The 12,102-nt window shown below is 24.2% G+C and overlaps 1 protein-coding gene across 15 annotated transcripts in view; it reads left to right on the plus strand.

The window, feature by feature from the left end:
* Positions 1-12,102, plus strand: part of LOC145961175 (uncharacterized) — a 66,829-nt gene that overhangs the window by 25,979 nt on the left and 28,748 nt on the right. For 12 of the 15 annotated variants that reach the window (XM_083081092.1, XM_083081083.1, XM_083081085.1 and 9 more), the window contains 2 exons: positions 3,822-3,924; positions 6,935-6,994. In XM_083081092.1, the coding sequence (XP_082937218.1) occupies positions 3,822-3,924; positions 6,935-6,994 (163 nt within the window). The remainder of the gene's footprint in view (positions 1-3,821; positions 3,925-6,934; positions 6,995-12,102) is intronic. The other 3 variants (XM_083081093.1, XM_083081084.1, XM_083081086.1) reach the window with 2 other exon arrangements.

The following is a 12,102-nucleotide window of genomic DNA, read 5'->3' on the forward strand; positions in this document are numbered from 1 at the left end:
TTGTGTTGGATATATTAGTCTTTTAATTTTTATAAAATTTATATATATATTTATATGTTTATATATTACATTTACACATAAATTTAATAGATCGTCGCGATCTCTCTCACGTTTGGTATTTATTTATAAATGGTTTTGTTGAATGTAATTTCCGAATTGGAATTAATTATTGGAATTAAAATGATTTAAGTAGATTTAAACAATTCTATATAGGATGTTTAGTAATAATCTCATCATCTCTCGTATGCAGATAGAGCGGATTAAACTGAATAAGAAAATCTTGTATTGTTTTGCGATTTTCGTAATAATTTATGGTTTATTATGATTAATTTATAAAGTTATATGGTTATAGTTTCGAAGAAGACATATTTTATTAAAACATTTTATCTTTAATGAAAATGTCAAAATCATATACTATTCCTATTTTTTAAAATAGAAGTATAATTTTTTAAACATCTTTGTGTGTTTAGCTCTTTTTGCATCGCATTTAACGACTTATAACTCAAGATCATTGAAAGTCATTGGACACAGCAATTGATTTTAAAAAAAGTTCTGATTTGATCCAATGAATCGTGGAATTTTTCATACGCTTGGATTCGAATCAATTGCTCAGAAGAATATTCTGTATTGATCGTCACAGGTGCGTTAGTGTTCCGGGCTTTAGTTATCGATATTGCATCCACCGAGATGCCAATATTACTTTAAAATAAAAAGCTTAAATTAGATTTTAAATAATTAAAAAATATTCATATAATATAAATTAAATATTACTTAAATGTACTTAACTATATTATACAGTTAAGTACATTATATTAACTATATTGTACAGTTAAGTAATATTTAATTGAATATATTAAATTGTAAAATCTACTATTAGATAATTTAATAGAAACAGAGTGAGAGAGAGACAGAGAAAGGTTGAGAAATTTTTTTTACTTTTGCTATAATAAGATCATTAATAAGAAATTTTTCATATTTTCTAAATCTATTTCATCGTAAAGAGTCATGAATTTTTCAGATATCGAAATTCTCTCACATTTTTATATCGCTTCTCATCTATATAAAATAAAATTAAATGCTTCATTTTTTTATATCATTGAATATCGAGCAACAGATTAATCGTCATAGCTATGAAATGCATTATTTATTTCGCGATGCCGCCACATTAATGCCGTCAGCAAGGAGACATTGATCGGCAGCAATTTGCGAATTATTTTTTAAAATAACCCGTTAACTTTAACATTTATCGAAGCTTTCGTGCAGAGTTATCTCAATTCATAGTGTAATTTCTGAAAAATGGGACACAGCAATAAACGCGGCAGAGTGAAGAATAGTCAAGGCAAGAATAGTCAATTTCGATAGTAATCCCAATGTAACACAGTGTAGCGTAAAACTGCACGGTCACTCAGCTGTATTGACCTCCATGTGCAAATCGTTGTCACGGAAAGTAGTCGTAGGAGAGAGAACCGGCATTGCGCCATTGCACACCCGTATCGATCGATATGCTGGATCACATGCGCACGTTTTTCGTCGCATGAAGAAAGCGTCAATAATATCTTTACTTTTGCGTTCGACATTTTTTTTTTGCGTGAGAAATGTAATTGTCGTTGCTATGGCGAAAATGCGGCCCGAAAAGTCGATTTTTCTGGGTAGAAGGGAATGGGTAGAAGAACCAGCACTGCGCCACTCATATCTTTGTCGATATTCGCAACACTTAGGCGAAGTCGTTATAGTACGTTGACTTTTACTACTTAATCTCTACCACATAATTACGTGGCTAACTTACACAAAAAAGTCTGTCAATATAATTTAAAAATTGTCTATCAATATAAAAAATTAAAAAAATTGTATATAATATATAAAATGTGTTTTTAAAAAATGTACAAAATGTGTTTAAATATATTAGTTAATCTCATTTAATGTTTGCAAAATTTTATGAATAATATAGAAATCGTGATCAAAAAAATATTTTTCTACTTTTAGCATTGAATTAAATTTCCCCATTATTTAATTCTTAGCACACATTATATTTTATTTTAATTTTAAAGTAACAATATTATTATACAATATTATTATACAATATTATTATGCAATATTTATAATATGTTTTATAGTATATTGTCTCACATATTTGAAGACATAGTTAGATGTTGTTTGTTAAATTGTGAATAATGACTATTATGTGATTATTAAAACAGTTAGATATGAAGACTTGTTTACAGTAGCGGAATCATCTGATGTGCACTTTATTAGTATTTGCATAATTGTGTCAATATATTCGCAAAACGCTTACTTTGAAAATTTATACCTGGAATAGAAAGTTGGAATTTGTCACATTAAACTTCACAGACCAATTTACAAACATATACAGATTGTGAGTACACTTCGGAAGTGATACTGAAGGTAAATGCTGATTGAAAGCGGTTGAAACTTGTTTGAATGTTAAATATGATACGTGTTAATTGTCGTATAAAACTTTCTTGTATATAAAACGTGACAAAACTACTATGTGATAGTCACTTCCGCAAAAAATAAACAAACTTTATTTATATAAAAGTTATCGCAATTATAAAGAAATTAAATTAATAAAGATAAATAATAAAAGTAAATAAAGGTGATCACACAATAAGCGAGAAAGTATAAAATAAATAAAATTAATTTCTACTATTCCTAATTTAATTTTATATGCTCGTTAATTGTCATATAAAAATTAAGCGGTTGACTATTCAGGCAATTAGGTAATTTTTTCAGGCAATTACTTGAAAATGTTTTCAATTTATACATAGTAATGTCAAAAATAGATCAAGATCAAGCTTTATTAAATATCATAATTACTTAGTGAATAAATATATAATTTATAATTTCTTCTTACCGTCTTTATGATTATTAACATTGCATATTTAGGACAAATTAGCGCACATTTCAATGCATTGATGAAAATTGCAGCAAATAAAAAAGTTTAACAATAAAAGCAGGAAATCTAAGAAAAGTTTAATCATAAATGAATAAATAAATAAATATATATATATATATATATATATATATATATATATATATATATATATATATGATGAGTGTTTAATTCTTATAAAATATTTAATTCTTATAAAATATATTTTAGCGAAATATACTTTGTTTTGCTCTTTACCTGTCTTTCAAATAAAATTAATTATCCTCCACGTAAAAGATATTACAGATTTGCCTTTTGAAATAGATTATGGAAGCCCCAATCATCGATCATTCATTTATCGAAACTTTATAATATATTTTAATTAATAATAAATAGTGAATGATGATAAAATATTGAAATACAAGAAATGATAACAATTAAATATTTTATAACGATAGGATTTATTTTTGCAAACGCATTTATTGATCATAATTTATAAATCTATACGACGACACTATATTAAGAGAGTCTCATATTATCTTACATTATTAAATTAAAAAATTATATATGAATTACTTACAAAATTTGTATTATTAAATTATTTTTTAATAAAATGGAAAAATATTTTTTAGTTGAAATTTTTTAGTAGATATTTTTTACTATTATACGATTGTATATAATTATCTGTCTATTGTTGTTAATATTTTATAGATGTATCGTATTAACTATATTTTTACTTATACAAAAATTGATATTATAAATATAAAATGAGATAACTGGGAAGGATTTAACAATTACATATGTATATAATTATGAAATTAGAATATATATAATAAATTTCTCAATATTGCATCTATCTGTGTAATCTTTTTTTCGTGCAATCATGTGCAATAGTATAGTCTGCAAACAATGGTTTAATTACCTGTTACAGCAGCTTCATTCGGAATACAGGAGCACGTACACATGGCACGAATATACAGGACCGCACGCGGAGCTCGCGGTTATGCGACGTGCGCCGCAACCACCGTTAACGAGTAAGTATAACATTCGTAATTATGGCAAGACACATATACATAGTATATTTTTCGTTGTATTTATTTTTAACAAACATTTATCTTAAACAGTAAAAGATTTACAACATTCACTCACCAACAGAAAGTCTAAAAAATTTACCTACGACGTAATACTTCACATATGATATAACAAAAAGTAATATTTTAATATAAAATTTTAAAATTTATTTTGCAAGTGTGTTTGAAGAACCAATAATATATTTCTACTTTTAATATACATTTTTGCTTTTAAATTGGCAATACAATAAATATTTTATATGATATATTAAAATTAAAAAAGAAAGTACCTACTTGTACTGTTTAAGCTTTAATGTTTCAATAAATTCTTTGCATCTTTCGAGCGTGAATCGGTTTTATCTTGCATTTTGATTCTTGCGATTCTATTTTAGAAAGAAATAAAGATATTTAATTTTTCTTTATTTTAATGATATTGCTTTAATGGATATTTTGAAAAAAATAATTATGCCAATCCACGCTCCTAAGAGCATCTACTTGCTGAAGTCTATTTATTTATTCCTCTTTATATTAGTTTCGTGAAGATGTTTAGTGATCTCATTTATTCGTGTTACTATTCATATAGTTAATGCACTCGCTCTTCATCACATATCGTTCACACTATATTTTCGCGATTTTATTATGATACACATATTTCATGAATTTTGTTTTATATATATATATATATATATATATATATATATATATATAATGTGTGTGTGTGTATGCACATATATATACACACACAGATACACACATATATATACATACCTTTTATATATATATATATATATATATATATATATATATATATATATATATATATATAACCAATATCTGTTCTCTCGATGTTGTGAAATTTTCATTTTGTTTTATACTAATGTTTCTGTGTGAACGCTTAAATCAAAGTAGATATGCATTTTTACCTGTCGACAATTATGCACTATTTCGGGTTTGAGAACAGATGTCAATCAGATTGGTAGATCCTTCATCATTTCCACTCGATTGAATAAATTATTGCAATTAAGCGCAAAAAGCAGTTCTTGGCCTCGTTCTGAGAATATGTATATATAAATCATTACGTTATTAATATTGTATAAAATTATGTATGCAATTTTTTAGTATATTTCTTAAATCTAATTAATATGGATGAAAAATGTATTATAGATATTTTTATATTTTGATAAGTTAATTATAAAATATTTATATATAAAATATTTAATTGTGGGGAGGATATTTAACATTAAATAAAATGCTGCAATAAAAAATTTGTCAAAGGAAATTTAAATGCAAATTTGTTCAACATAGATTTGCTTAAATCATTCACATTAATTTAAGAAATTTCATTTATGATTATAATTATAATAAAGCATCTTTTTCAATCGCAGCAACATCAGAAATAATAATGAATATAAAAATCAAGATTTATCTTGTCTATCATAAAAAAGCAGATAATTTAACTAGAAATTTCTACTTTAATTTATATTATACGCAAAATTATATATATAAACATTAATACCTATCTCTATTATAATTTATATTATTATTATTATATTTATATTATTTTAGTGTATTTAATTTATGAAGAATATCATACAAAGCAAATAATACTATTCTTAAAAAATATATATTATATTTATATTAATCTTTTGGTATAGTATCTCATTTTGAGACATCTATCTTTCTGCAGTTTTTTTGTGCATTTCATAATTATTTTATGTAATATATTTGATATCTTTGTTCTTGAAACATATTTATATGTTCTTGAAACATATGTATATGTTCTTGAAACATATTTATATGCATGAATAATATAAATATAATATATTATTGATATTCATATGTATGAATAATATAAATGTATTATTCATGTATATAAATATCAGTAAAAAAATTAGATCATTTGTAATTAGCGATATCATAAACCTATATATTAAATTTCAGTAGAATATGTTAAAAAACATTTATACTACAAAGGGTTAACATAAAGGGCCAATAACTGCGAATATTTATTAACATGCCTATGTCAAATCTTATTCTGCTGATCGTTGATTTCTTAGCTAGTCGTCGCTCGAATTTAACCATCTATCATCTTACACGATCTTCTGCGACCTCGTTTTACATTTTACACAAGGCAATTTGACTGTAATAAATTCCGCGCCGTTGATTTTTCCATTTCGTCGACGGTACTCGTTTTCTTGAAAAATTGAAATAAACCCAATATATAGATCATGAACGATCAAACTCTATCCTTATCTACATAATCTTTATTTACGGATGTTTTCCTATTATTTCTATTTTTTATGCGAGTTGATAAATATTCAGCTCATTATTAATATCGTAGTAGTGTTATGCTATTTCAAGTAAACTTTCAAGTATAAAATTAAAAAAAGAGAATTGTGTGATATTAATTATAGCAGACAAAAAAAATGACAATACAATATATATATAAATAAATTGTAAAACAATGTAATTTTTGTAAGTCACATAAAAAATCTTATTCCTAGGTATATTATGTGTCTCTTTCTCTTATTGTGATATGTTATATACATATATATGTATGTATATTGTGATATATTACGTATTTTTACAATACCACTGGAGATTTAAAAGAAATATAGATTATTGGAAAATTTCAGAGAAAAAGTCGATCTAATCTTTTTTTTTATTCGTTAAGCAATGTGAAAGTATAAATCATCGATCTCATTATTATTTTATTTCTTTGTCGATAATTCGTATATTTGAAAGTAAAATTTAATATTTGATAAGAAATAAAGAATTTCAACTGTAGTCAACTATACATATGCAGTAGTTCGGAAATTTTACGATTGACCTTGAGAATAGGATTGCACGATCGATTATGACGAAAAGTCAATCGATCAAACGAGAAAATGAACATTAAAGAGAGGGCAAGAGACAAATAAGAACGGTATAACGAATGAAAAAATGCGGTGCCAGCTGCGAATTTTGATTGCAGCGAAGCAACCAAGCGCGAAGCTGCAATCGGCCAAGTCAACCGAGGATGAGAACAGCGAAGGTAAGATTCGGAACTACGCAAATGCTCAAGTTTCATTTCGATTTTTCTCGCTCATTTAATATTCTGAAATAAAATCGCCTTCTTTCCCCTCTCTTATCCTTCTTTTCGATTGCTACTATACCTCTATACCTCTGCTGTTGATTTGCTGGCTAATAACCAAAGCTTATAATTGAATGTCAACTTTTTCACTGAGCGACTAATAATGCTTTTTTTGAAGTCTAAATCTAATTTATTAAAATTGGAATAGCTTCTTAGATTTTAAGATTAGCTATATTTTTTTTAATAAAATTATGTTTTGTTGCATATAAATCGATATATATATATAATTATTACGAAATGTATAATATATTTTTATTTTAACGTTTTGAACAAATATATATGTATAATATTTTATAAAATATTTTACCTTTTTTGTGAGTTTACATTTTATTTTTTTATGAGTTATATTTTTAAAATGGATTAATGTGAGTATATTAAAAAGATTGTACTTAAAAAATATGCATGTTGCAGATACAACATTATTTTGTATGTGTGTATGTGCGTATTTTTTAATATAAACCTTATATTAAGTTATCCATTATAATTCTCGTAAGAGAAGAGTATCTTACAAAATATTTTATGTCTTAATATATATATATATATATATATATATATATATATATATATATATAAATTATATCTGAAATACCTTCTAAACTCATTATCTAAATACAAAATTAAGAGAATTTATCTAAAAAAGAGAATTTATATATATAATACACACATATACTATCTCATTTAAAAAGAAACAGAGGTAATTTTAAATTTAAGAAGCTACTTCACACAACTTTGCGTGCTACAAACAATTTGTATGTCTCTTGCAGTCATAAAAGTGCCAATAAATAGTCTCTCAATCTAATTTAAAAATGTTGATTTATAATTAATCAAATCACTTTGTATATAGAATGATACCATAAGTTAGGACTTACAAGCTAAATAATAATTTCTTTTATTAAATAGAGTATAAAAGTATTTAATGAAAATTGATTGAAAGACAAAAAAATTATTTGAATTAATTATTTATATATTCTTGTATCTTTTTTTTATTTTTATACATATTTCACAACAAAAAATTATTTTACCATTTTGTTTTGATATGAAAGATTTCGCAATTTTATGAAATTTACAAAAGTATGAAGTATAAAAGGAGAAGAAAATTTAAAAAACGTCTTCGTATCAACGTGAAAATGTGTAAAGTGATATATTGTTTTTACAACGAATGCGATTTTAATTCTGTCGCAAGTAACAGCTAAATAGTTTCACCAACTACATAATTATTATGTGTAAATTCTGCATATAGATATTTATATACATATACACATACACACAATATTTCTATTTTTTCAAGTAAATATTAGACACAATAATTATCAATACAATTATTTATAGCACTTTTACATTATTGAAGCTGAACACAGTGAAAGAGTTAATTTTCAATATTAACTTATGTGTGAAAGTTTTCCCGATTTCTGCGCTCAATTTTTTTTTTTTAATAATTTGGATATCTACAGATTTTTGTAAAAGATTCATATATTTGAAATCGAAAAATACTAAGCTCTCCCAATTCCATAGGAAGTTCTAATGAGTTTATTATGTAAAAACATACATAATTTAGTAGACTTATTTGCCGATAGAACTTTCTTTGAACGACTTAATACAATTATCAGGAAATAGTTCCTCATTAATAAATAGGAAATTGCTCTCTCTCTCTCTCTTTTTAAATTTTATTTTTCTTCTTTTAAATACTCACTTTTTTTGATATTTACTTAAGGCAATGCTTCTCTAACATTCATTTTCGCCTAACGACAACCACATTCTTCGATTTGAAAATAATCATGGATGACGATATCGCATCTATCGATTCTTAAAATGTCATTATAAATTGATCAGTCTTTCTATCTCATTTAATAGAACTCAGAATATTTAATAATTTTTAGTAAAGCGACCTTATAATTGTGAGTTATTTTCAAAAGATGGAAAAATATAATATTTCTATTCTATAAATTTCTATAAATTAATGCAAATACATTATATATATATATATATATATATATATATATATATATATATCATATATATATATAATGTATTTGCATTAATTTATAGAAATTTATAGAGGAGAGAGAAATTTATAATAAGAATACTGTTGAAATAATTTTATATACATATATATAATATATATACATATATATATATATATATATATATATATATATCATATATATGTATATATATTATATATATGTATATAAAATTATTTCAACAGTATTCTTATTTATTAAGCTGAATATTTTTGTATTTCCATACACAATCTAATGTTAATAAATTTATCTTTAAATTATCCTTGCTATTAAAATCTAAGATAATGAAAATGTATTGTATCTTTGAAATGTATCTCTTTCAGATTTTATCCCATGAATAATATTCTTTTATATGTAAATTATACTATTAAAGTGGAAATGCAACATTCTTAGTTACATTTCTGTGTTAACTAAAATATTTTTTGTAAATCGATTAATCGCAAAAAATATGATTTAAATGGCTAACAGTAAAACTAAAACATACTTAGTAACACTATACACATATTTAGTAATCATACACATAAATATTCGTAAATATGCATATGTACTATATGTATGTGTGAACATGCATCGTGCATAAAAAAAATTATTCTCTTTGATAAATCTTTTTGAGAATATTTTTTCCTAGAGCTCAATTTCGTCAGTTTGCACTGGGTAAAAAGATTTAGTAGTAATTTAATAATGAATAGATGATAAAGATTAGATTAAAAGTAGATTTCTTTAATTATAACAATTTATTGTAATAAACATTTTATATTTTATTATTTTTATATTTTATTTTTTATATTTTATTATTTTGATACAATAATTTGAATGCATAAATAAAAGAAAAACAAAAAAATGTGTAAAAAATTTTATTTATATGACTTTAAGATACGAAACTTAAATTAAAATGTTAAAGCAAAAATAATTGTTTATAGTAAATCGTCTATAATAAAAAAATTAGAAGAATAGAAATTAATAATTAATTATTTAGGAACATTTAAAATTAAATATTACATTAAAAGAAATTAAAATTTAAAAAAATTAAATGTTATATTAAATAATAACTCTATTTCATAGCACGATTCAAAGATTATATTATATTAAATCTAAAATATATATATAATATTTAAAAAATACATATTTTCTTGTATATAGTATAATTTAAATACTACTTTATTTCAAAAATAAAAAAATCAACATATGTATATACACATACATTTATATTTTTATGCACACACACACACACATATATATATATAAGTATATGGAATGTCTAGAAATTTGAGGATAAAATTGCAGCATAATAAATCGTAAAAGATTAAGTAAAAAATTTATTTACAATTTTTTATTTCAAACAATAGTTTCAAACAGTTTTGGAAAGTTCAAGTAGTTTTTGAAATACAAAATTTAAAAATTAGACACAGATTTAGATACAGTCGCCTATTCTCTCTTCCGTAAACCTATACAAATTAAAAACTATTTCTTGCAATAAAAAATAGCATACATTTTTATGATTTAATTTTTCATAAACTGTCATACTGCAATCTTATTACTCTCATATCTCGGGATATCCTGTATATATAGAATGCTCTTTCATTTGCCTGCATAAAATTTATCGCGAACGCTTGCTTATAGATATGTATACACTTTTCTTGGATTTCAGGCCGATTGTAGTAGTGTTTAATCATTCTAATGAAATAATATATGAATTGGAGGGAATAATATTGAACTAGTATCAATCATATTTTCGGAATTTACTGAAATCACTTCCAATATTGGAATGGTATGAATAATGGAAACCGATTGTGCCGAGGAAAATTACAATTTCTAATATCATTGCGTAATAATGATTGTGTGATTATCACTGTTATGAAATTTTTCAATAAAATTAAAATTTACGATAAATCTTTCAAAAAGATTACACTTCATCGATCATTTTTATACTATTTTTATATGAATAAAACCCTGAATCATGTGCACTTTGAATCGATGTTGTGGACTCTTCTAATTTCTAAAGTACACTTTAAAGTATTGCTAAACTATTAATTTTAAAGTATTGCATTTTTATTTCTGATTACATTCAGTTTTTTGTACCGTACATTATTCATGCCTCTTTGTTGGATGTTTTTTATTTGTATACCTCTTCTATCTTTAGTATAACTGTTACACCATAACCAATAGATTTGATCTATTTCTGCCAATTCGTAAGCAGCTTTCTATACGTTATATGTGACGATATGATATACGAATACATGAATTTTTGAATGCAAAGGGAAACTTGTATTTTATTGTTCTATTTTATTGCAAGGTACATATGTATATGGATGAAGATGAGACTTCGTCTTTTCACTTGCGTTTTCACCTCAAACAAATTCCGATTTAACCCAAACTAATTTTTAAATAAAAATGAGATTCGAGTTAAATTAGAATTTTTTCGAAGGTGCAACGGAAAGAATGGAGTTCCTTTCATGTTTGCAGTAAAATAAAACATTCGTTTTTTGCATAAATTAAAAGTTCATTTTTTTATGTTTAATTCTCGTTTCGGATGAAGTATTGCAAATTTATGTAAAAAATTATATAATTATAACATTGAAAGTACCAACATTTTTTAACATGATATGTCAAGATCAAAGTTATATTAAAGCTGATAATTATTTATATCGAATTATTTATATAAATTTTAATAGCATTCTTACGATAAACGTAACCGAATAAAGATTTGCCTTATTAGATATAATAATAAAAAACCTTTAAATTCTGTTTACAAAAGAAATAAAAGATCTTTTCTTGGATCATAATTTCTTGTGCCACGTTTCACAATTATTTAAAAGTTATTTAACCAATCGTGTTCGGTACAATGCAATGTATATTATAAAGTTACAATAATTTATTTGGGTTTGAATCAAGGAAAGAGACAAAGAAAAGGAGAGATGAAGAGGAAAAAAAAGAGGGAGTATATCTTAAACGTATATACTTTTCATTCACGGTCAGCTGCTATAAAAA

This window comes from Camponotus vicinus, unplaced genomic scaffold (genome assembly GCF_025532165.1).
Source record: "Camponotus vicinus isolate PSW18456_S1 unplaced genomic scaffold, iyCamVici1.0 SCAF_11, whole genome shotgun sequence".
NCBI classification, from domain to species: domain Eukaryota; kingdom Metazoa; phylum Arthropoda; class Insecta; order Hymenoptera; family Formicidae; genus Camponotus; species Camponotus vicinus.